Source organism: Epinephelus lanceolatus, chromosome 19 (genome assembly GCF_041903045.1).
Source record: "Epinephelus lanceolatus isolate andai-2023 chromosome 19, ASM4190304v1, whole genome shotgun sequence".
NCBI classification, from domain to species: Eukaryota; Metazoa; Chordata; class Actinopteri; order Perciformes; family Serranidae; genus Epinephelus; species Epinephelus lanceolatus.
In genome coordinates this window covers 31,495,117-31,522,176 of record NC_135752.1, presented here as the reverse complement: position 1 = coordinate 31,522,176, position 27,060 = coordinate 31,495,117, and the positions used below count along the sequence as shown (strand labels likewise).

The 27,060-nt window shown below is 40.7% G+C and overlaps 1 protein-coding gene across 1 annotated transcript in view; it reads right to left on the bottom strand.

Annotated features, from left to right (window-relative positions):
* The window catches only part of vsig8a (V-set and immunoglobulin domain containing 8a), a 29,588-nt gene extending 3,953 nt beyond the window's left edge, over positions 1-25,635 (bottom strand). Inside the window, exons 1-6 of the mRNA XM_033647518.2 lie at positions 25,529-25,635; positions 21,515-21,690; positions 18,691-18,895; positions 15,742-15,894; positions 14,987-15,109; positions 9,071-9,212 (exon numbers count right to left, since the gene is read on the bottom strand). Coding sequence (XP_033503409.1) covers positions 9,071-9,212; positions 14,987-15,109; positions 15,742-15,894; positions 18,691-18,895; positions 21,515-21,690; positions 25,529-25,631 — 902 coding nt within the window. The 5' untranslated portion in view covers positions 25,632-25,635. The remainder of the gene's footprint in view (positions 1-9,070; positions 9,213-14,986; positions 15,110-15,741; positions 15,895-18,690; positions 18,896-21,514; positions 21,691-25,528) is intronic.
* Between the last annotated feature and the right edge of the window lie 1,425 nt (positions 25,636-27,060).

Genomic DNA, 27,060 nt, shown 5'->3' with positions numbered 1-27,060 from the left:
TGTGAAAGTTGAAGCTCATCGTGACAAACCCCCAGATACAGTAATTATCCCCACTCTTTAAAGTTCCCCTCAGCTCTCTGAAGCTTTGTAGCATCTTTCAGCCCACTGTTTTGGTTTTTATGACACTGTGCTACATTACAGAGCAATACAAAACCGTACTAATGAATCTTCATTAATATAGGCCTATATTTTATCTACAAGTACACGTCACACACTGAGCGAGCCGCCTGTTAATGACGCTGTGGGCTAATGGGCATGTAGCTACTTCCATGTTTCAGATGATACGTCATGTTTGTAGTTGACCAATGAAGATGAGTTTACATATCACCTTGGGTTCGTCCTTCACCTTCTCAAAATGATCTGAATGATCAAATGACTTTGTTTTTTTCTGCGATGAAGCGACCAACTAATGACCTTCCTGGTCGGCTAACATTTGGTCGACTATTAGGGGGCAGCCCTAGCCTTTACTGTCTCACTGCTCTCATTAGCAGAACATATTTCAGCACAGAAGCAGTGGAAACCAAACCAGAGCTAAAAAGGAAAGTGTATATTTGATTTATTCATGCAGCAGACAGAAAGATGACTCTGCTGAATGCTGCTGTATGTTTAACTGTTTGATGTGACATACAGATGACGGTTCAAAAAGCACAGCTGGTGTGGAGTGGTCTTTCCACTAAGATAAAAGCTGTTGATTTTGTGTTGTTAGTTTGTTTATCTGTCTGCCTTTCCGCGTACGTTTGTTTTTATATTTTATTTTCAAATTCCCTTTTGCGGAGTTGGAGTCTTATTTTTCTCATTGCATTTTTTTCAAATGCAGAGGATACAGTACTTGAACTGATTTGATACTCTGCATGACTCATCTCTGAACTTTTTTTCCCCCACTCAAGCCGTAATGTTTGTCTTTTTACCTTGAACACACCAGTAACTGACAGATGTGAGTGGAACTGTTGTTGCCATGGCTCAAATGATTACTGCTGTGCCGCACCTCTTGTATGAGCTTTCCACTACGATACCATGTTTATGTGAAGAGAGTTGAACTCCTGTATGTCACAGATATGGAGAAGGATTGTGGCTTGAAGTGCCTCTCTGTCTCTTGTACACAACACTGTCCTCCCACACTGACGCTGCTCCCATTTCAACATTTTCTTTGAAAGCATGTGGGCTGTTTTCAACTGCATATGAACCACAACTCCAATTTTTTGGGGGAGACACTGTTTATATGCAGGAGGAGGAATCCTGTTAGAGATGTCAGGGTGGGAGGTCAGCAGCAGAACACTGGCTTGGAGCAGCTCTGCATTCTGCATTCTGCATACTGCGCACTGATTTACATCATCAGAGGAAGAAAAAAAGCACGAACCACGACCTTCTGTTTGAGACATTGTCCCACGCTGCCCTTTTCAACTTGTTACAGAGTTTGCATTGTTCCAGCTCAGGAGAGAGACCTCAACTAAAATAATATCAGCTAAAAATATACAACTGAAAAATGTGCAAATTGGATACTTGGACATGTGGATGGTGGAGTTTCGTCCCAAATTAGATGTCAACCATTTAAAAGCTGTGAGAATATTGTTACAAAATAAGAAGGTTTAATTTGCCAGTGAAGAAGCTGTGTTAAACTACGCTGCTGCACACAGATGGAATCATCATCTTATCTGTGCCCAAACTTTAGCCTCTATCAAATGTTAATAAACAAGACAGAGGGCTCTATGTTTTCATCTGGCGCAAAGCAACACACAGCGCAACTGTCATTGCTAGTTTGACGACTGATGCAGTTGTGTACAAAGCACCTGCAACCAAAAACCATCAAAAATCATGTCTAAAGTCAAAGGCGCAGTATTTTCCTGCAATTGAAAGGGCATTATTCAGATAGTAAGATGTGCCTAGATAGGTGGGCTCACAATGTTCTTACACCATGCTTGTTACACACACACACACACACACACACACACACACACACACACACACACACACACACACAGGGACATGGGAATGGGTTGCAGGTGTGTAAAAAACTAGATTATTAAGGAGGAAAATATTAATTATGTTATCTTATGTGAACATAAAAGAGAGCAGCGCTGCAGAGCTGCTGTCCAACTCCCTATATAGAACAACAATGTACAGTAAGCATTCACGCTCAAGGAGCTGCTTAACATCATAACTTCTAAAGCTAAAGGTTTACTCTTGTTTCATCAGTCAAGTTTATGACTACAGTTTTTAGTGTTGCTGCAGCGACATTTCTGCTTTTAATGCGTTACTCTAAACAAGAAACCACTCCCTTCTGATTACCCAAATGTGCCTTTTAAGTAGCAAGAAGAGATGACACTGATTTGCTACATTAACGTTATGACCAGAACACACATAGCTTATTAAGTGACTAAATAGAACCCCTTTGTACCTTGCACCTTACTTTGCACCCACATTATGAGCCATTTAACCAGCACAAGTGCAGTTGGACACGCCCTAAATGCACTTTACATCATGTGCTACAGACTGTTCAAAAAGGACCCTATGCTAATGCAAATGCTAGCAGCTCTGTGAGCTATATGTAGGCACAGCAGTGCTTTAAGCTAAATGCTAACGTCAGCGCACAATGGCAATGCGAACATGCTGATGTACTGCAAACAATGTTTACTGTGTTCATTCTCTTTATAATTAACTGAATTTAGCATACAAAGATGCTAAACTGCACATTAACATAACATAACATCTTATCATCATCTTATCTGTTGCTGTGTGTATTCTTTAATATGTTTTTCTTTTTTAGCCATCCTGTGCCTAGCTTAACATCTTGCCAAAGGATTGGATTTTCTCTGTGTGACTGAGACGTGGCTGACTGTTGGTGAGTCCAGTGCTTTAACAGAACTTTTACCCAATGATTGCTGCTATTTTAACTCCCCAAGGACGTCGGGTCGAGGAGGAGGAACAGCGACTATTTATCAGAGTCACTATAAATGTAAGCAGCTAGGTAAGACGACGTATGCCGTCTGAGTGCCGTAAATTGTTTTGTCCTGGAAGCGACCTGGGGCGGACCCGGACACAATTTCCTAAAGGTATGGATATACACTATATAGAAATAGCTTATCTTCACACCGATGGTCTCATTTGCTGTTGTAGGTCACGCACAGACATCAGCAGAAACGAGAGACTTTTGCATATCCAGTTAAAAGTTCCTTGTAGCGGCTTTAAATAAATAAGTGAAATGAAATGCTCAGTCATCTGGCGGCTGCAGATGTTTGCACTTAATTTCATGGCAATCTCTTTAATAGTTGCTGAGATATTTAAGCCTGGACCAAAGTAGTAAACTGACCTGAACTGCCATCCTCAGAGCCACGCTATCAACATGGCTAAAACTCTCTTGTTTTTGGGATCTTTTGAGTTATTTTCTCTAATTTACATTTATTTATTTGTGATAATTTGGGCCATTTTCAGTTTAGTTTATCTTATCTGTTGTTATGATGAGTAGAATATTTAAGGTCCAGTGTGTAGGATTTAGGGGCTTTTAGTGTAATCTAATGGTGAGGATTGCAGAATGCAGCAAGCTGGAAATTTCTCCTGGTTAGAATTCCTTCAGTGTTCACTGTTATGGAGATTTTTATCAGGAGCCAGATTGTCTGCAATGGTCTATTCCTCTGCACCAGGTTATTAAAACCAGTGAAAACCCTGAATAAAGCAGTTTCATGTTACAAATCAATGTTTCTCCAACACTGTTTGGCATGTTGGACAAGGGCTGCTAACCTAGAACCTGCTAATCTGTGCTCACCTTTCACCTCTGATAACTTCAGATCCAGATGTTCAGGAGGTTTAAACTGGGAGCCAAATTATCTGCAGATATCTCCTCCTCTTAAAAAAAAGGATCCGGTGATTTAAACCAGTAGAAACACTGAATAAAGCAGTTTTGAGTTCAAAAAACTTCTTTTTTTATGAAGCTGCTCATTGTGAAGGGGCTGCTAACTATGGTGGCCGACGAAAAAAAAAACAAACACAAATGGCACTATCTAGATACAGTGTTTAGTTTGTTCAATCTGGGCTACTGTAGAAACATGGTGGTAAACTTGGTGATCTCTGTAGACGAAGAGTTGCTCCCTATGTAGATATAAATGGCTCGTTTTAAGGTAATGAAAACACAATGCTTATTTTCTTATTCTCAGGTGATTATACACTACAGAAAACATACTTATTAAATTCCAATAATATCTCTGCTAATATATTCCCCTAAATCCTACACACTGGACCTTTAAATCACACACGTGACTACAAAAACATCAAGGAAGACACAACAAAGTGTGTGACAAGGCGATATACAAGCACCAGACCAATTATTACCAACATCATCAATAACATTACATTAACATACTCTGACTCAAACATCCACTGTGATAAGTATGTTAACTGTGCAGGGTGTACCCCACCCCTCACCCAATGTCAGCTGGAATAAGCACCAGCACCACACGCAACCCTAAGTAGGATAAGGGGTTACACATGATGGATGGATGGATGGATGGATGGATGGATGAAACATTCCAAAAATTAAATTAAAGTTACGCAGCAAATGTAAATGCTATATCGTAGGCAACTGGACTTGCCTGAATTTCTTGAAGACGTTTCACCTCTCATCCAAGAGGCTTCTTTAGTTCGAAATGGACTGGCACGGAGTCTCAGGCTTTACACTCTGTGTGGGTGTGAACCCTTACAGAGTAATTGAGGTCATATATGAGCTCTGAGTTTCAGAGTCATCCGCACCAGTCCGTTTAAGACTGAAGCCTCTTGGATGAGAGGTGAAACATCTTCAAGAAAATCCAGTTGCCTATGATTTAGCACTTAAGATTACTATGACCTGGATAACTGAGAATCTTTACCTACGTGTTACTTAAAAATTATAACTACAGTGGTTATTAAAGCTTCAGTGGTTACTTTTTCTTTAACTGTGCAAAGGTAACTTGTTCTAATTCCTGACCCAACAGAACCTAAAGCAACACGTACCCATGGCAGTATTAAATCTCAGTATGCAATGACTAATACTAGCTGAAGTCTGGTGGGTATGAGTTTCCTCAACCCTGTAAAGGTGGTCTTTTTATATATGTTGTATATACAGTACATATCATTGGGTTTTTTAGGTCTTATTTACAGACAGGGGAAGGAAATGCAGGAGAGAGAGATGCAACAACAGTCACTAATCAGACTTTTTTGGACCTAATTAGTTTTGCACGGTGGCGACCGGATCTTTGCTCTCAAACCACAAAAAAATGTGATGGCACAACAGTCTCCTTCAGTACATTATTCTGTGCTTTCTTTTGATTTTCACATTGGCTAGTCATCCTGTTTAATTTGTCTTCTGATTAAATCGGAACCGTTGAAACAAGTTGTAGGAAGCCTCTGTAAGTAATTGGTTGCTGGCAGACACTCTGTGTTGCAATAAAATGGTTAATCGGCAGTGCCGTGCACTGTAGAGCCGATGCGCTGCTGGTTCTGCCGGCCTGAATAGAATATAATGTCTATAGCCTTACTGTTGTGTGTACAGCCTTTATAGACTGAGCTGAGTAGTGATGCAGTGGGACCAGCAAATGGACCTGCGGGTCGGGCAGCAGTGATCATCTGTTAAATCGGTCTGTAAATGATATTTTGACATTATTATTATAATCTATTAATCTATAATCTTTTACTGTCATGGCATCCGAAGGTACTGATGCATTGAGCAGGTGACAGTCCGCGGTCGTTTTCAAAACACACTTGTGTCACGCACTCCAAAAGAAACTTGTTGAAACTTTAAACAATAATTTATTGTACAAAACGGGGGAAACAAATGTTGACAAAAACGGTTCCATAATTCATATTAAATTCAAAAGATAACGAAAAAACAGCTACAAGTTAGAGGGAATAGTGATAAAGTGGTAAAACTTGGCATTGATCCACAGCCTCAGACGGATGCGCTCAAGCCTGCCGTGCGCACAACCTCCGTAGGCTATTTTCACATTTTTAACAATGCAATTTAAAAGTTTTGATTTTTATTGATAACCTACATTTACCAACAACAAAAAGACTACATTTAGCACCAAAACAAATGTAAAAAAAAAAAAAAAAAAAAGTAAATAAACGAATATTGAATACCAAATTTTCATAACGAACACCTACCCATAGAAATGAATATTCGAATATCCGAATATTTGGGTACAGCCCTAGCTGTCTGCCAACATGTACGCTACACAACACTAATATAGTTTTTCTAAGAGATTTATAGTTTGTTTTGAGGTAGTTTCGCAGTACCTTGAAAGCATGATCAGATTGAGAGGTTCAAGCAGGAATAAAACTATATTCTGCACCTGGTTATGTTTATTCTATTCATCTAGCCTTACTTTACTCATGTGTCTTTTTAAATGTTATCCTTGTGCATTACTTTGCTTTGTGTAAAGCACTTTGAAAAGCCTGTCAGTATGTGTCTGTATTTCAAAAGTGCCTCACAAATAAAGCTGCCTTGATTTGCTGTAAAGGAAAGAATGGTGATTTTTTTTCTCCACTGCAAAATGGCCTCACCCAACCTTTCCCTAAAGCAACAAAAAAATTGTAATACATACACATGAGATGTGTTGATCTCTACCATTTAGTTCCAAGTGGCAGGGTACACTCATGAGTGCTTTTGACTGACATATGCATGTGTGAGTCATAGGCAAATATTATGTTATCTGTATTTGCTAAATGGTTTCTTTATATCAAAGCCTGGATGCATATTCACAGGGCAGAGGGCAAACTGTGCCGCCTGCCTCAAATGACTTTTTTTTTTAAACTCGTACTCGAGGGAAAAAAGGCAAATTGTCAAAACACATTTATGCAACTGCTATATTTTCCTCTTGCTGTATAAACATACTGTGTGCAAGTGTGTTTTAGCTTCTGAATGTCACAGAGATGTGCTTTTATTTGTTATTTACTTATTCATATGTGTGCAACTGCAATAACAATAATACTGCAGGAATGCACTTATGTCTGCCCACGAGGGAAGTCCCAATGTTTCATTTTCTACACATCAAATCAAGGGGCATTAAAAGAGTAACCTCAGTTGACACCGAAGCTACGTGGTGCAGCCTGTCTCCATCTCTCTTTTTACTTCTTACATTTGACTTTTAAATGCTTATTGAATCTGGGTGACATTTTCCTATCACTTTCAACATGTATCATGAAGATATTGGACTAAACTTTAGCATTTAAGGCAAAAACCTTCACATTCAGCTGAGGGAAAGTTTAAAGATATGCTGAAATGTTTTCAAAGTGTGCAGGGAAAGTGCATAGTTGTTACTCGTTATCATGTTTTCTTTGGATGCCACAAGATAGATGAACCCGTGAAAGGAACAGTTTGACATTTTGGGAAGTACGCTTGTTCTGTGGGAGAGTTAAATGAGAGGATTGACATCCCTCTTTCCCTTATATAAGAAGCTGCAGGCAGGAGATGGTTAGCTTAGCTTAGCACAAAAACTGGAACCAGGGGGAAACATCTCGCCTAGCTACAGTGGTATAAAATTCCCCGCCAGCACCTCTAAATCTCACAAATCAATATGTTTTATCTCATTTGTTAATATTATACAAAAAGCAAAGCATTAACACAACAATCAACCACTTCACAGAGATTCTGGGGTCTCTGCTAGTTGCCTAGCAACTGATCCAAGCCAAAAACAGTGCCGCAAATTGTTGACACTTTGTTTTTGTACAGATTAAACAAATGAGATGCACTGATTTGCATTGATTTACGAGCTTTAGATATGCCACCATAGTTGATACCACTGGATAAAGCCAGGCTAACTGTTTTCCTGTTTACAATCATTATGCTAAGCTAAGCTAAAAGTCTCCTCTCTGTAGCTTCATATTTTACAAACAGATTGAAAACTGGTATCAATCATCGTACCTAACTCGCTGAAAAAAATGAGTATTTCCCAAAATGTTAAAGTTTTGCTTAAAGATCCAGCTGTGATGATTCACTGTTTCTGCGCCTTTCAGAGTTTAAGAATTCAAAACAAACCCATAACTAGGTTAACATAGCACATCTTCAGCTTAACTGTATGCACTGAAAATCTAAATTCAAATTAAACATACATATAGCACTAGCTGTATCCAGGAAAGTCTTCTTAAAGTCACAAAGAGGGAAATATCCTTTCAATATCCTCCAATGTTGTTCCAAGATTTAACAAACTGTATATTAACGCTGCAACTCTAAGACGAGAACACCCAGGAGTGTTTGTTGACAGTATGGGAGCCTCTCATGTTTCCAACTCTAAAGGAAGACGGAGGAGAACAACAAGAAGAAAGAGTTGGTAACTTTTAATGAATCCAACTCAGGCTTTCAGATGAAGAATTTGGTGGAACTGATGTTATTTATATCGTCAGCATCAATATACCTGAAGAAAATCTGTTTCTGCACTTGTCACATAAACCCTCAGATTTCAAACGGATTTTAGACAATTGTTCTGCACAATGCGGGGCTTTATGTGAGACTGTAGATCTGCATAATTAAGTGTATATATAAACACGGAGATATTAAACCAAAATGTAACAAGCCTGCCTGAGTAAAGTGCGCTATCTCAGAGAGTCTGAAATAAAACATATTTTTCTCTGCATTCTTGTTGCATTTACATGTCGCTTTCAGGACTTTGTTTCTATTCTTATCTGAATGGCCTTGATGTACTCTGTTTCATATCTTGTAATACAGATTTATAATTGCCTCTCTGTCTTTAAATGTTTCATTGCTGATGTCATGTTTTGATGCCTATCTCTCACTTGCAGCGTGAAGCCAAAAGCATCTTATTACTCATTTGTCAGATGTAAAAATCTGTGTGAGCGCACACAATGATGTTTTATCCAAATGTTCACACCCTTAAACATAAACTGGCAAGCTGACAAAACTACTCAACTCTAACAGAGACAGAAGTTTCTTACTCATGGGACTTTTTGGTGATAAATGAACACTAGCAGAAACTTGCCAGACAGTGTGTGTGGATCTGTTCCCGAACTGAAGCAGCTCAGTTATCTAACTGTCAAGCTGCCAACACCTCTAACTGTGCCCTGCTGTCTCTGCAGTGCTGTACAGTACCTGATGTCATTGGAGAACTCCTTCTCAAAGCGAAGTCTGTTGCTTAGTTTCCAGTATAGAAGTCCGATGAAGACCAGCAGGATGAGGATGAGGAGCAGAGAGCCCACAATGGTGCCAACAATCATCGCTGCTCTGTTTGGGGCTGTAAAATCAGCATGGATAACAAGAAATTATTCTTTCAGAAGCTCTGTGGCAGAAAGGAACACAGTGTGAAAAATACATTAAACTGTATTATTCTTTCTGTCTAGTGCAGTGTGATCCTTTAAAGTTAAATAATATCAACTTTTAATGAAATTAATGTCATGAAATAAGAAAAACCTCATTTTAAATAAATACATTTTGGGGAATATGCTTATTTGCATTCTTGCCAGGAGTCAAGTCAAGTTTGCAGAGCACATATAAAAACAACACATGTTGACAGAAGCGCTTCATGAATAGATAAAATAGAGGAATGATCAAATAAAAACAGTCATACATGAGAGAATATATTAAATTAATGCAAGCATACAATATCTTAATCATTACTGCTGATGCAGCACCAAGCTGCCTGTCCATCTCCGGCTCCATTCTACCCTCACTCATTAACAAGACCCTGAGATACTTGAACTCCTCTGCTTGGCCCAGTACCTCTGCCAGCACAGAGGGAGCAATCCACCGTTTTCCTCAGACTTGGAGGTGCCAATTGTCATCCCGACCACTTCACACTCGAATGGAAACCACAGCAGTGTGTGCTGGAGTGTCAAGGTGTGATGAAGCCAACAGAACCACATCATCTGCAAAGAGCAGACATGCAATTCTGAGCACCCCAAACCGGACCCCTTCCTCCCCCCAGCTGTGCCTTGACATCCTGTCCATGGATATCACACACAGAGTTTGTGACAAGGGGCAACACTGGCGAGGCCAACACCCACTGTAAACGTCAAAGAAAGGCACTCTTGAGCTTCAGCCTACCTGTTTGACTCTGAAGAAGACGCAGTAGCGTCGAAACGTCAGTCTGTTTGCACCTTATTAAAAGCTCTGCAATTTTACTGAGTGCTCCAGCCTCCTTTCATTTGGGTTCAGCCATTTTTTGAAGTAGCTCACTTGATGTATTGTCTACCCACTGTAAACGTGTTTGAGTTTGTGCCAAGTATGCGTACACAGCTCTCACTTTAGTTATCCAAAGACTGGATGGCTTGTTGCAACGACCCCATGCCCCGTACTTCCGCAATACCCCCCCACAGAACTCCCCAGAGGAATGCAGTAATGACCCTTGTCCAAGTCCACAAAACACATGTAGACTAGAAGGGCAAACTCCAGCTGCCCTGCAAGGGTACAGAGCTTGACTGATGCTCCACGGCCAGGACAGAATCCGCATCACTCCTCCTGAATCTAAGGTTCAACAATCGGTCAGAGCCTTTCTTCCAGCAACCTGGAACGAACTCTCCCAGGTAAGGTGAGCAGTGCTATACCCTCATGCAGTGGTTCTCAAACTTCTTACACTGTCTACCATCTAAGAAAAAATTGAGCTCTCCAAGTACCACGATTATGACCAACCTAAACATACAGTGTCGGAGCCTTACCTTATTAGCTACGGACAGTTCACACAGGAGACATGTTTATTTCTAATATGTGGATTAATTATTGTTAATTATTTCCTGCCACAGCCACACTGCAAGGTTCATCAGCACCTCTTTATTTCTCATACACACAGCAAATGAGGACATGAAGAATAACAGCTGTATTTTATTCATTCATACATCCAGCCATGAGAGAAATATTCTTCTAAACTAGTTCACAGATAATCCAACTTCCAAACTGATTTTTCAGCAACAAAGATGTGAAACATCAGAAATCTCACACCATATCACAAATCTATAACAAGAATGAACATTAGCATTAGTAAAGTAAGTCCATAATGCCAGTATGAATGACTGATGAATAACGTTTGTGTTGTTATTGTTACCATCTTGACAAGTCAGCACTACACGAACCAAAAACACAGACCTGTCTGAACATTATTAGGCTAAATACAGTCTTTGAATCCCACTTTGACAAAGGTGTGCTTATTGTCAACACTCTGCTACTTAGAAAAATAACCTGCAGCAATATAGTAGAAAAAGGGGAGCGATGGACTTCTCACAAATATTAAGAACTGGCCAACATGTTGGTGAGTACTGACAACGTACGTACTCCTAATGAGAGGGGTGAGAATCGCCCTGGTGCCGTCGGTGCAAACCCCAACGCACTTTTTCCAATCAAGCCCATTCTCTTGGATAAAGTTGTTCAGTAGCTGGAATATGTGCTCGGCTGTAGTTCTAGTCTCCAGTGGGTGACAGAAAAGAAAATCTCCTGAGCTGCACCATCACATGCATATCTGACGTACACAAGCAAATTAGCAAAATCTGCAACATCGGTTGTTTCATCCAGCTGGAGGGAATAATAACGACTTCTTTTAATGCGCTCAGTCAGTGTCTTTTTAACATTATCTGCCATGGTGCTTATTCTCCGTGACACTGTGTCGTTGGAAAGCAGCACCGAGTTAAATGTTAGGCAGCTTTTTCCCACACATGATGTGTGTCATTTCTTTGGCTAATGGCAGACACAATTGCTCGCCAATCATGTGCAGTTTACCGGCTTTTGCTAGGAGAGGCTGGCACGGTACAAAGCCTCCAATGCTTTGGCTGTGGGTGTAACACAAGACTGAATCGTGGACTTGGACTGCTTCAGTTCATCCCGTTCTCTTAGAAAAAAATCCAGTGGTTTATCTTTCAGCGCAGTGTGTTTGGTTAAAAGGTGCCGTCTGAGATGCGCTGGTTTCATGGATTCATTACTGAGGACTTCACTACATATCGCACACCGCGGCCTCGGCTCCTCCTCGGTCCCATGCCAACTAAATCGAAATTTGAGATAACTCAAGTCATATTTCCTTACTGCTTTGCGCCACCTGATGGTAGTGGGTGCTGTGGACATTTCACTGGCGCCTCTTGAGTAGCCACTAGCACTTGTGCTCGGTTCACGGTCGTCCTCCACTTCATTTTGAACACGGCTGCTCCAAATATTCTCCTCCTGAACAGCAGTCCTCTTCATGATAGTTCCAGTGTGGAGCCACAACTGTAGTGTTCTTGAACCACTCATCTTAAGTCTCTACATTTTTACCTCTGTTTATATATCTGGGCACACTTCAACTCATAACAAATCATGTCTCAAGCACACATGTGCAAAGAGCATGAACGTAACTATGTAGCAGAGACAAAAATAAAGGAAAGACAGAACTTAATTTAAATATGAATTTATTATGTTTAATGTATTTTCATTCTAAGTTTTTAAATATTTGATAATATTGTAAAAAAAAAATCATGACTTAACCCCACACACCACTAGGGGGAGCTCACGTACCACAGTTTGAGAATCTAGGCCCTAGTGAATGGAAAAACATCCTACAGTTCCCTTTTATTCACCCTGGTCTGCCACTCCCCAGGGAATACCTGATCTCCACATGTCAGCCAGGACTGTCCAACAATGTCAGGGCGAATCTCATCCACACCTGGTGCCTTGTTACTGAGGAGTTTTCTGACTACCTCAGCAACCTCTGCCAGGGATATGGATGAGGGTTCCCCCCGAGGGGAAGCCGTGTGACAATATTCCTAGTCTAGGTCAGCGGTTCTCATATCCTACTACTCCTAACAAAGCCAGAGACAAGCCCTGCTTTCCCCTCCTTTGGCGTTTCACGGCTTGCCAGAACTTCCTTGAAGCTAATCAAAAGTCCTTCTCAACAACCTCCCCAAAGTCCTCCGACACCTGGGTTTTTGCTTTGGCGACCGCCATGGCTGCAGCCCATCTGGCCAACCAATAACTGTCTGCTGCTTCAGGAGACTAATCGAGACCGGAAAGCCTCCTTCTTCAGCCTGACTGGTTCTTAAGTTGCCGCTATGACAGGCACTGACCGCAACTTTTAGCAGCCACCTCCACAAGGAAGGCTCTGATTATGGCTCACTCACATTCCATGTCCCCTACCTCCCTCTGGATGTACCACATGGTGATCAGTTAACAGCTGTGCTCCCCTCTTCACCCTGGAGTCCAAGACATACGGTCGCAGATCTGGTGATACTACCACAAAGTCGTTCACTGATCTTTGGTCTAAGGTGTTCTGGTATCAAGCACACTCAAACCACCAAAACATGGTATTCGATATGGCCAAACCATGAGTATCACTGAAGTCCAATAACATAACACAACTTAGGTTTAGATCAGGTAGGCCATTCCTCACAATCACCCTCCATCATTGCCCACATGAGCATTGAAGTCTCGATCTAGAACTAGAACTATAGAGTCACTGCTCGGTCGGTACCCTTTCTGGGACTCCCCCCCTCCAGAGACTCCAAATAGGCTGGATTCTCCGCTGCTACTTGGTGCATACACATAAACAACAGTAAGAGACCTCCTCTCAGCAACTCGCAGTCACATTGAAGCAACCCTCTTGTTCTCTGGGGAGAACTCCAACACAGTGGCGCTCAGCAGGGGATCATGAGCATCCCCACCCCCATCTAAAGCCTCTCACCCTGGGCAACTCCGGAAAACAGGAATTTGGTTTCAGACCCAGTACTATGCATAGAGGTGAGCCAACTATATCTAGTTGGTAACACTTCATCTCCCACACCAGCTCCAGTTCTTTACCCTCCAAAGAGGTGACTTTCCATATCCCTTAAGCCAGTCTGCGATGTCAGGGGTCAGCACGCCTGGATTCCGCCCTGCTCACAATGCACTCGACCCCTATGCCCATCTCTGTGGGTGGTGGGCCCACAGGGTGCCGGCTCTGTGTTGACCTTTGAGGCTGTGCCTGACTGGGCTCTATAACTCTATAACTCAATTGCTCTTAGTCTGGCCCCTCCTCTCTCAGACTGTTTCATTTGATGTTTTATTCAAATGTCTGAAGAGGGAAAACTATTCACTATTTCACAAAAAATATACATTAGAGAGAAGTCATAAAAGTAAAGTTGTGTAGCAACCATGACATAATTCTATAATATCTTGTAAATCATCTTGCAAACCTTTTAGTGGGTGGTCCCGAGCCTAAGGGTTGAAACCCTTGGTCTAGCACAGCACCCTGCACTTGAAATGAACATGAGTGATTTGCTGCCTGAAGCCAAAAATCTGAGCACTAAGACTTGAAGTTATGGACTCAGCAAGATGTAATATTAGGGTCTGCTCCACAGATCATGAGGCCCACAAAGACAAATTAATTTTATGGATCCACAGAATGCAGAGGGCTTGTTTGAGTCTAAACCCCGGGATGATTTATTCCATAAAGATACAGTGAATCACTGACTGTACTCCCTCCTGGTGCACTTACAGTCACCAGATTCATTCCCTGTGAGACAGTTCAGGTATTTCTCTGGCTCTGTCTTGTTCCGAGCTGTTCAGAGGTATTACTGCACATGGACTGCCCTCTTAAGGGAATGTTTGGATTTCCTTTTACCTTACCACAGTGCCAACTAAACTAACCTTATTAGGTGCTTTTAGTAAATCCACTTTTTTCTATTACTGCCTTTAACTTGTGTCATTTTTTTCTTTTCAAGCTAATAGGGACTGTCTACATACAAGGCAGTGGAGTCATTTCAGCATTACTCATGTTTGACTCAGCAGTAGGAAGCCAGTGATGAAGAGCGGATGGCAAAAAACATTTTGTCCTCTGTGAATGAAGCAATTTTTGCCATTGACTGTGACCTTATCCTGTCATCATTAGACAGCACTGATGTTACAGAGCGCAGTGGTTTAAACCCTGTGTTTGAGATGTGGAGCAGTGGGGACATGGTGGCACAAGAACAGAGAGAGAAGACTTAAGAGGATGAAATGGAGGTCTGTCATGAGTGCATGTGTGCATCATGTGTGATGTATGTGAACAGGAACAGTCTGTGTGGGGGTGTGTTCCCTTACGTTTGTTCGCTTTCAGGTTGATCCTGCAGTGTTCGGCTCCAACAGCATTGTTCACCTCACAAAGATAAAATCCTGCAAAGCTCTGAGAGTGGTTGCTGATTTTTAGCTCGCCAGTCACGCTGTCTGAAAGAACACACACACCCAAACACAGATTAGCATATATACTAAAATGTGCTGTATATATAAGGGGATAAAATGACAATACATCAGACGGTTTCTAGGTTTGTTTACTTAAAGTGATGCACATGTATAAGAGGTTCCTGGGTTTTGTGTTTTTTACAAATAATCACTTAAAAACACAAAGATTTTTACTCATTCTGTCTCATGCTGCTAAAAATTATTGTGCCTCTGGCGGCAAAAGACATTGATCAATGCAGTTTACAGAAAACAAGGCTTTTCAGGAAATGTTTTGTGTTGTGACAGAGCGCAAAGAAAATGGGAAGAACATGCAAATGATCTGCTGATTATGCACCACAGTCCCTCTAAGTAAGCAGAGTGTTGTGCTGCAAATCGTTATTTCTTCATCATATTTTCACCTGGACTATTATTTTCATATGTTTGTAAAAATCTCGATAAACACTGATGAGTTCTCTGATTTCTTTAATTTGAAAATGACTGAAATAATAAGTTCGCACTGCACATTCAACAAGAAAAGGGACTTCACTCACCTTTGCCCACACATTCTTCAACACACACATACACGCACACTCTTTGATCTGTAGTAGCATCATGACATCAGCAGAGGTCACACTTACTCTGCGTGGCTGCAGCAGGGATGGGGCCTGCACTTTCTCTCCTCCACGTGTATTTTAAGGGAGTGGAGCCTTTTGCAGACTTGCAGTGGAGAGACAGAGCCTCGCCGACCAGCTCCCCTCCCTCCACCCAGCACTTAGGCACAGACGGCTTCGCTGAAATCATACAACAAATGGATAATTTCGCGCTGCCATTTTCATTCCTTTTTTTCTTGAAAAACAGTGCAGCTTTTTCCCTTTAGGAAGTAATTGCAGAAACCTTTTTGATTCTGGCTTTGATAACAGATTCACACTATTTAAATGGGTGATACCAACAAGGTGATACATTTATTACTCAAATATCCTATTAAATGTTACAAAAACATAAACATGTCTTCATTACTGCGAATGGGTATTGTTTAAAAAGCTACCAGTGTCCAAATACCAGTACCAGTACCAATACCCTAGTAGTGACACCGATACCAAGAGTACTTCATTTGACACCTTTTCTTACTACTTAATTCAACAACCATCATTTGAATCAAAGCTTTCAGTGGTGTAAAATGCAACCAGATGCCACAGACACGTAGTGCAGCCATCCTTTGAACACTTTGGTGGCATCTCAGCATGCTTAACTGCCATGTCTGTAAATATACCACACTTGACTTCGTCATACCAGACTGTGTGGGTTTTAGCTGCTGTGGTAGCAATCACACATTGCATTAAATCAAAATTTTCTTGCAGTGATTGGCTGCAAGCAAAACCATATGAATAGTCTTTTCTTGATCTGGATCTGGATACAGAAAGGATTGAATGCTGGTATCGTTTGACTGGAGAAGTTCCCATACTTCCTCAAAGGCACTGAATACAAATATCCAGTCCTATTCAGTACACATTATAAATATATATTCTATCATATATCTATTGACGCAGTCTCTGAACCATTTATCTTGCTCAGGATAATAAAAAGAGCCCGATCTATAAAATGACTGTTGGCTCTCAGGACAGTCTGCGTTGCTGTTAGTATGAGGACAGCCTCAGGCTGTGTATCGATATGTGAGGCTCTGCTGCAGGTATTCACTCAACAATCTGCTAGTTTTCATCGAGGAGTAGGAGATTTTATCTGATACAGCTCTGATATAAGTCGAGTGTGAGAGTACACAGTCCTAAGAAATACAGTACTTTAGGTCAGATACAACAAAGTCAGTTAAAGCTGCACCACATATTTTGTGTAATAAATGCACCCACTGATCAAAAAATATGTTTCTTCATTAAACATTAGTTAAAAAAGCTCCAAACTCTTAAACGCTTGGACATTTGAATGTTGCTTGTAGATGATGGTTGAGCCAGATGTAAGAGCACTGGTTTGAAGATGCTTTTTCTGGAGGTGATTTGGCTATACAGGTCATTTTTAAGCAAAAAATCTGTATTACATTATCAAGAATTTCATAGTATTAAACACAATAAATAAAGAAGCAACTGTGTCCACATAATTTCCTCCCACAGCATAACAAAGTTTGCATATATCAGATTTAATGGGAAATGTTAAAACTGCTGTAGAGAAAAATGATGCTTCTGGCCATTGTGTTAATGTCTTCCTTTCATATCCTCTCACATTTAGACTCTGGCTGTAAAAACAAAACAGTTTAGCCATAACTTGAAATTCTCGCCACTATTTAACATCCATGCCCATGCTCGATGAACTGTAAGAAAAAACAACGTTTGAAGTCTGGTGGTAAAAAAGTCTTCTGAATTGCAAAAATGAACAAAACTTTCAAGGTCTCAGCACAGTGCTGCATCTTTAGCAAGTTGTACTAAGAAATAAGACGAAATGATTGCTCTATCAATCTGTTATGGTCACTTGAAAAAAATTAGATGCTTTTAAAAATAAGTGCATGTATGAGATCAAAAACACTTCATTAAAGCTCTCCATTTTGATGGACCCTGTATCCCAACCTTTTTATTCAGATTTCATATGCCTCCTGAAAGAGTTTTTTTTTTTTTTTTTTAACTGAGCCAATTATTTGCTCAATCACGAAACATCCCTGTACGAGGTTATTTAATGCAGTGCTCATTTGTGGAATCTTGATAAATAAATCTGCCAATGGGGTGGCCTCCTCCTCCACCCCAGCTCCTGCTCGCGCTCTTCAAAGAAGATGAGTTGGACTGGAATCAAGTAAATTGCTTCGCCCCTCTGACAAATTTTAGGACCGAATACACTGACAAATGGCTATAAGTGAGGTGTCCTTTCAAATTATTTTCAGCTTTTCTCAGTTTCTCGTCAATTGCTCAATCTGTATCAATGAGTTTCAGAGAAGCAGAGATCTTTGCAGAGCCATCTCCCTTCTGCTCATTCATTTTTATCACAATGGTCAAACATGTGATCACAGCTGTCTCTACTGACTATTAAAAAAAAGTTGCAGCTTTTGTAAATGTGTTGCTCGAGGGAGCAAAATCAATGTTCTCACATACCAGGGACATTTTATTATTAGGCGCTAGAGAAAAATGTGAAATTTGACCTGAATTTAGGGAGCGACATCTCATCAAATAAAGACCTTTCTTTTATAGAGCAACCCTGACTGGTAAAAGCATTTTCATAACAACAGACACTGAGAGGGTCGTTATCCTCGCTCTCACTGACACCCCTGTGACCTTGAAAACCACTAATGGATATAAATCATACGGTAATGTAGTAGTAGTCTTAAAAGATAAAGGCAAGCCTGATAGCAGGTACCTTGAAATTAGCTTTGTGGTAAATTGCAAGTGTGATAGATACTGGCATATGACAAGGAAATGTAACCTTCAGTGTAATAGACTAGATAAAATGTTTGAAGTACATGTGAGCAGCTGCCTCCTCTTTAAAACAAAACACTGTAGTTGTCAAAGGTGACAGATGTACATAATGTAGCCAGGTGACACACACACACACACACACACACTGACCCCAGACTGCAACCCAATTCCCAGTCTTACCCAGTACCACAAGTGAAACCTTGCGCATGTCCACTCCAGGTGATTTCTTCACTTTACACTGGTAGGTAGCACTATGAGCAGGTGACAACACTGAGATTGAGATCGAAGCGTCACCCATTGAGGGGTCAGGAGCAGCAAAGCTGAGTTCCTTTGCAAGAGCAGGGTTACCATGGACGTATCTAGTGCCGCTGCTGTAGGACATGAGCTGATGGGAAACAAAATATTTAGAAAGATTCAACAGAGAGACAACAAATGACTCTGAATGGCATGTTTAATTGGTGTTAACCAATTAAACATGCATCCTACATTTTTTCCCATAAATATTGAATAAAAAAGGCAAATACATAAACCTATATGGGAAAACACCAGCTGAGAATTACCACCAACCCTGTGGCTCTACAGAAGTATTTAGCCTCTTGTAGCTCATCGTCATGCTTTACATTTACTGTACTGTTCAGTCTCTGCACTCTCAGTGACCTGGTTTCCAGCAATAGCAAGCATTAGCAGAATAAATGTTTGCATCGTACATCTCTACAAATCACGGATATGTAACATTATTTGTGTAAATTATTACACAATAGATATGTTAAAAATGTCATTTCAACATCACTTTGGTTGATGTGTGGTTATGTGTTGGCAAAAAAAAAAAAAAGGTTGTGATTAATAAAAAAATTAAAAAAAAAAACTACATGTCACCAATGTCTTGCTAAAACCAACCTGTGTCATGTGTTAGTCTTAAACAGTAGTCTGCAGCGGTTTGCAGCTTGAAGGCCATCTTGCCAGATGTCCACTGGATCCGTCGTGTGCACGATCCGGCCAAGGTGCCGGAGCTAATCGTGGCCATTCAAGTCAATGTAACCTGCTCCACCAGAAGCGCCGTGGCTCTACTCCACTAAAAATACGTGCCAGGTCTATTTTTGATAAATGTCGCGCAACGGCGCAATAGTTTGCATGACCAAATAGGTCAAACGGGAAGTCATGCACAGAAAAGAAGAGAGTATCTGGTCAATTTTCAAAATAAAACACCCATGAAAACTCCAGACCATATTTCACATGGCTACGTCAAACACCTTGACATCAAAGTGGGTGGCCCCAGACCTGAAGTCAAACACGAAGAGGGTAAAAAAACCTGGCACAAAATCAAGAGAAAAATCACAAAATCAAGAAATCTTTTCTTTGTTTGTTGATGTCTTTATACCTCCAGGGTTTCCGCAGAAGATTGTGTGACATTATGATCTTGCGATCCGCCAATTCCAGCCACTTGCGTGCGCACCGCTTCCAGTGGACATTGACGCCCGGCACAGGACGGAGCGAGTCCGCGCTGCAGCCGAATCGCACACGCGACGGATCCAGTGGACATCTGGCAAGTGTCATTGTATTGGCGAGAATCTTGTGATACAGTATGTATCACAATGCCAGTGTTACAATTCAAAATATTGTGATACACTGCAACACTGTAATGAAGGCGATATATATTGTGATTTAATTTTAGGAGCTAGCAGTGCACCCTTTATAACACTCTTTATAACTTATAACATAGACCCCTGTTCTTTGTGCCTACACAAGCGATATGATGATAGGTCGGAGTGGAAGGGACAACTGGCTGAAGACAGATTACAAAACTGCTATCTGGCAGTCGGAGGCACAAAATGAACCACTGCCATGAATCTTTGCATGTACAATATTGATTTCAAATCAATCAGTGTTTTTGTGAGTCAATCCAGTATCACAACACATAATATTGCAATACTAAAGAGTATCAATATTTCCATGCACCCCTACCGTCCCCTAGTGGTCAAAAAGATCGATTAGGACAGCTTTAAGTTTGCAGTGGATAAATCTTAAGACCCCTTTCAGATAAAGAGCTAGTATGAGCTATAATGTTTATGTCTTTGACTGAAGAAAGCATTTAATTTGCACAAGAACCAATAATCCACAGCGGTCACTTGTCTAAAGCAGCACATGCTGGACCTGGTCAATCATTGTATAAATGTCTGCTGCCTAAGGCCAGAGACGAGCGGGAAAAACATCCTCTCAAGTCTCCAACACTAATGACTCATTTAATTTAAAAGGCAAATTGGATAAACGACTAATTCCTGTGAAATTAAAAAGGTGGTACGAGTTCATCCACACTCCAGCCTCACGGTATGCATTTTGATTTTAACATTTAAAGGCACAAGCATATCACATGAGGAGGAAAGGAATTTGAAATGAGGTGGAAAATCTGAATACATGTTTTAAAGATGTTCCTGAAATGACGGCACGTGTCATGACACTAAGGTTGTGTAGTGGGTTTTAACCTTTGTGTTCACTCAGTTGTGTTCTGTATTCTCAGTAGCTCAAATATACTAAACAACTCTTTACATTTACTGGTCCATAATTTTCATTTCCTGGAAAGAACTTGTGATTTAGTACTAGTTTTAAGAAAAGATGGAAGCAGCATTTAATTAGCACACTTGTAATTAACCAGTTCAAATTGCTTGCAGAACCTACACAGCCTTTTCAGTGAGTGCATGTCAGCTGAGGATACCAAGATACAGGAAAGAACGAATGAGTGAATACATGGACCTCTCATTTTCTAGGACCTATTTCCCCTACAATTTTTACCAAATAACATGTTCTTGGAAATTGTTTGGAAATTATTCAGAAATCATAGACCCGGAGCATAACACATTACCAGAACGTGTTTTTCCATCCTTGGAAAAACACGCGCACAAAAGAGTGCCTTTGGATAAATTACAAGTGAAATCTGATATGTACCCTCATATATCAGACCTGAGATAAATTTGTTGTAAATCTGCAAAGTTCTCACTCTGCCTCTTACCATCTGATCCTTCTGCGTGCTGTCTGGACTGACCACAGACCATTCAATGTCAAGGTCTCCGGTGTCAAGAGGGCTCGGTGTGTAAGTGCAGCCCAAAATCACGCTCTCTCCCTCAGCCTTTTGAATGGTCTGCGGCCCCGTAGATGTCAGCTGCATCCCTCGCGCACATTTCAATTCTTAAAAGAAGTTCACACAAGAGACACATTTTAGCTGTTTCTAAATCAATTAGTGTTACCGTCAAGGACACATACTACGCGTTCTTATTCTGCAACCCTTTTTACACATCGAGTTTATGGCTTTTATGCACACAGTTTTATAAAGACATTTAGTATTGATTCAGATTCTTTTCTCAGAGGAAGGTTGGCTAAGAATCAACAAAAATGCAACCACCGAACTTGTAGCCAAATGGCACACAGAAATATAAAAAAAAAAATACTTACTGGAATTACTTTAAGAGCTATTTAGGACAAACTGCATTTTTAGTGACAATAGATTACTATCAGGTCAAGCATGTACAATACAAAACTCTTGGCAGAACAAACCTTAAAAACAATTTTCATCAGTTCTTCCACAAGGTCCTTCACCGTATTAAAGCTCAACAAGAGAAGCTAGCACTGCAGTTTGCAAATATCCTGAAGCAGCTCAGTACAATGAAAACCCTATTTGCCTGTTTCAGTTTGGAACATAGAAATACATTAAAAGACTTGAGATCATTTCCAGTGAGGTTTTCTTTTGTATTCTTAAAAGAAAATATAAGTGTGTACACAATAAGAGAACTTAAACTGAACTCAAAGTGGCCTTTCAAAAGTATGTGGCCCGGATGAAGTATAGTCAATAAAGCAATTACACATAAAGCACGAGTGAATCTTAGGCCTCATTTACACCGCAAGTGATGCGTTCACGTAGCGCTCGCGAATGGTCGCTGTTTAGTCGCGTTTTCATTTCGGCGAGCATGTTAACAGGTTAGAGCATTCACACTGCATCCATTCTACGAGCTGCTCACGCTCGAAAATAGAAGAGACGCCGATTTTTTGCGCTAGACACACGCGAATGGTCGCTGTATTCAACAAAAAAAAACTTGTGTTTACGTGTGTTGTGACCTCTCTCGGCCACTGTAGACACAGAGACAAATGGGCTTTTTGTGCTAAGGATAGCAATACAAATCAGACAAAGACTACTTACCCATTTGTAGTGCTAAATATTAATTCTCCAAGCGCTGGAATAATCACTAACACGCGAACCTGTCCAACCTGGGCTTTGGGTCCAAACTCACTTCTTCTTCTTTGGGGTTTATTGGAGATAAGCAAACACGGTGCACTACCGCCACAAACTGTTCAGGTGTGGTTTGTATTTTGACAGGACAGCAGCGGCTGCTACACGACGCGTCTGTTTGGTTTTGGTGGGAATACACGTGTGCTGCCACTACACTTGTGGACCGCTTCGCCACTGCTTTGCAAATGCAGTGCTTGCGGTGTAAATGAGGCGTTAAAGTCGGGGTAAAGTAAAATCTGAGTTTTACATCTAACCAAATTATACGTGTTAGAAAACATGGAGTTAAACAGTTAAACTGTTTTTCATCCTTTTCTGTGTCCAGAATTTTTTGGGCAGGGCTAAAAGCCTGCTTGATGATGTAATGGAGCTACCCTTAGCATAAGCCAAACCCTTATAAGAACTAGAGCCGTTAAGTGTTGCTGTTGATTGAAAGAATAAATAAAAATTTCCATTCCGTTTCAGACTGAGAAGCACTAGTAGGGCTGGGTATCACCACTGATTTCCTGAATCGATTCAATTTCAATTCAAGGGGTCCCACTTTGATTTGATTTACAGTTAAATTCGACCTGATATCGATTCAACTGGATATTTTTCAGTTACAATCTCAGCATGCTAGTATGTGAGAGAGATTCTCAGAGAACATACAGTGTAACATTTACAAGGAATTATTTTTTAAAAAGAATAAATTTCACAACAGGCCACCGGTAAGTTTTAAGATACGAGACAAACTGAGTTAAACAGTTGTTTTAGCTTGTTAGTAACAATTTGCTATTAGCTGGAAAGTGCTCTGTGCTTGTTTATAACTATATTGGCGGCGGTGGATGACCTACTGCGGACAAAGCAGACTGGAGCTATTGCTTTTCCACATGTTTACATGTTGCTGATCAGGTGTATTGATAAAGTATTGGCTTTTTCCTCAAGGAGGTTTTATTGCACTCACAGTAACAAGCGTAGTTGTCAGCTCAAGTTATCTTTACCTCTGTGTCTCCACTACAGCATTATTACTCTGTGTTTGTGTGTGTACTTAAAAGTGGCGCAGCAGCCAGAACGCACAGACAGCAGGAGGAGACGCTGCAGCATGACAATAAATTACACCCAAATGTAAAAATGTTACACATAAAAGAGCCGGTAACGTTAGAGCTTCTCAATACTACAGTCGTTCATGACTTAGCGCTGCAGTTCGTTTACTACCGGCGAGATTCACGGAGTTAAAGCGTATATTAAAAGATCGATCTCGGCTTTTATGAATCGCTATCGGGTCATTCCAGTGAAGAGTGATTTAATCGGATGAATCGGTTATTTTAACCCAGCCCTAAGAATGAGGTTAAATTTTTAGGCAGGTCAGTGTCCTCTGACTCTAAATTTTATTCTGGCTCTGATGGCTTAGACATGCATGGCTGTACAAGCCCAAAAACCCTCTTATATGGAGCATCCATTGTAGTGCTACAATTAAAAGAGGCTGCAGCTTTCCCATGAGTGGGTGTGGCTTCAGTACACTCAGCGGACACACCCCCAGTGTCTCAGAGCAGACAATACTGCCTGTTCTTTTATGATTTTGAAAAGCAATTTTATGTTCTTGGCAACTTTTTTTAATCATTCAAATTTGGCTGGGTGCTTAGTAACATATTTTTATGTGGTGTGACAAACTCATTACACATCTTTATTCTTGCTTTACCCAGACTTCAATTTTAATAGTGTGAGTTCCCTTTGTAAAATGGCTAAAAAACAGCAAAAAACATTGTTTTCATGCCAAATCAACAATATTTCAGTCAAGCAACTGTTTTAACTTTGTTTTGTTTTTTTCACACCTAGCATGTGATCTGACAATGTGTAACACACAATGATATTATTAAAACTTCACAGATGCTGCAGCTTGCACATTCATATCCTTGCTCACTGGCAAAAACATTGATTTCACCTACACAGTTAGGCAATTTAGATGTGGACGTTGTGAGAATACTATTCAACCCTAATCTGAACACGTTACAATGAGCTGCTTGTCACACCTGTACTTTGTTGTTCCATCCAGGCCACAACTCACATGCATGACAAGTGTAAACTTCGCTGACACATGTAGACAGCTGTGTGGATTTTAGCTCCACAACATACAAACACAACTTAATAACTGAAAAATACCCCTGGTTCTTAATAATTACTTTGTTTGTGCCAAACTGGTTTTCCAGCTGCCATTTCCTGCAGAGTAGGCAAATCTTGTTGATATAACCCAGGGGACGTTTGCTACTGCACTGGTCACAAGCTGACACAATGATGACATTTACATAGCAAGAGAAAACATGCCTGTTACAACTGTAATGCATTACATTTAACAAGACTCTCCCCCATTTTATCATTCCTACATGAAGAAGCATATACATTTTTTTTTTAAAATGGATTTGTATTTGAGATCTGCAGCTCAGCCTATGAAGAGCCCCACCCTGAAGAAAAAAACATGAGCTCAAATCCCTGGAACATTAGGGAGTCAACAGTCATCTGGAGGCATGATCTCAAAGCCTGATTGGACAGACAGTGAGCGCCATGGTAACACCTGGGGAAGCTTACACCACTGCGGCCCACAGCTCAGCAGCATGCAACACAGACAAGACATGAAAGTCTCAACGAGCCTCTCTAAAAGGAAGTTTCATTAAACGCTATGAAATCCAGTGTAGTGGATAACACAGGGCGCAGTCACTGCATCTGTATGTGTGCGCTTGTCTTAATGTGCTTGTGAGTCTGTATTCTTACCTGTGCTCAAGAGACCTGCGCTGCATAACAAGAAGACAGACAACCAGGGCGGGCAGCTGAGGGAGAATGCTGACCTCAGACGACTGCAGCTTTTTCTCAACATAGTCGTCCTGTTTGAAACAAAACCATTAACAGCAGGTAGTCAGCATGACTTCGATTACAACAAACGGACAGCACAGTCTTTAAATGTTTAACACCTAGTGGCATATGAAACTGATTTTCTCAACTAGTAAGACCTGTGCACACAAGTCGAAGGAGAAATGAAAGAAACAAGCTCTTGAGGAAGTTTCTATAGATATTACCTGAATGCAGAAACCACCTCCAAACGTCTGACAATGGAATACCAAGGATCAAGCAGCAGTGTGCTGTCTGGTGCTCCTGCTTTACAGGCACCCCCCCCCCTAACTCCTTCCTCATTACCATAAAGCCCTCCTATTGGATGGTTGACCTGTTTTACCTGTCTACAAGGAGGTTTCATTGTGATTGCCATTGAGTTGTTAATACTGCCTTTAGCACCCTCTAACTACCCCAAATACTCGGGCTTTGTCATTACTAGAATCACCACAGCTAAATGAAATAAAATGATGTAAAATTCAGAAATGAGCCAAAACCAATGGAAACATGCTGGAGGAAATCAGTGCCCTGGCGGCTGAATAACAATAGAGAGCAATCCTTTGGTAAACAAGTGAAACTGGAGGAGCAACCTTACAATTAGACCGGGTTTCTTTAGATGAGGTGGTTGGAAACTCAGGGTGCTAATTTGATGAGAACTGAACTGTGCTGAAAGAAAAACATCTGCAGCATTTTGCTGCTTTGTCTATAGGCAATAATATTTGCTTGCACATTATTCAGCTGTCTGTGTGTCTGCACATGTTCCCTTCAGTCACGCTGCACTTCACGTTTCATTCATTTGGATAAAAACAAGCATAGGAAATAAAAGCTGAACTAAATTCAAACATAAAATAAAAAGAAAAACACCTGCCTCCCCCGTACAAGTAAACACACAGCCACTGAACAATCCTTCATGTTGTTTCATACACAGTACACCATACAATGCTTTAGCACCTCTCCTTTGTTAGATGTCTTTAGTTTCAAATAATAAGGAAGACAATGAGTGCACAAAGTCTCAAGTGACAAGAAACGGATTGTTCAGCCAAAGACGTGAGCCAGTAAGGTTTGCATACGTAACCAGGACATACGAAAAAAGGAGAGGGCTTATCTCTGTGCCAGATCTACAGGGAAACAGCCTTTATAAATAAATGAGAAACAGTAGGGTGTCCTTCAGTAGACACATGCAGAAAATGGATTAGTGATAAAGGATGAAAAGCTTTATCTCCAGTTGTATAAAAATATCAAACACTTCTTTTAAATCTTCATGTGAATTTTCTCTTATAGTCATTTATCCCACTAGCTTTGGGCAATCTTTTGAAAAAAAAACATTTATATTTATAGCCCCCCACTGATAAAGTACGGTTATCAGAGGCACATCATTCTAACAACCAGCTAAACTCTTTCCCTGACCCAACACATGC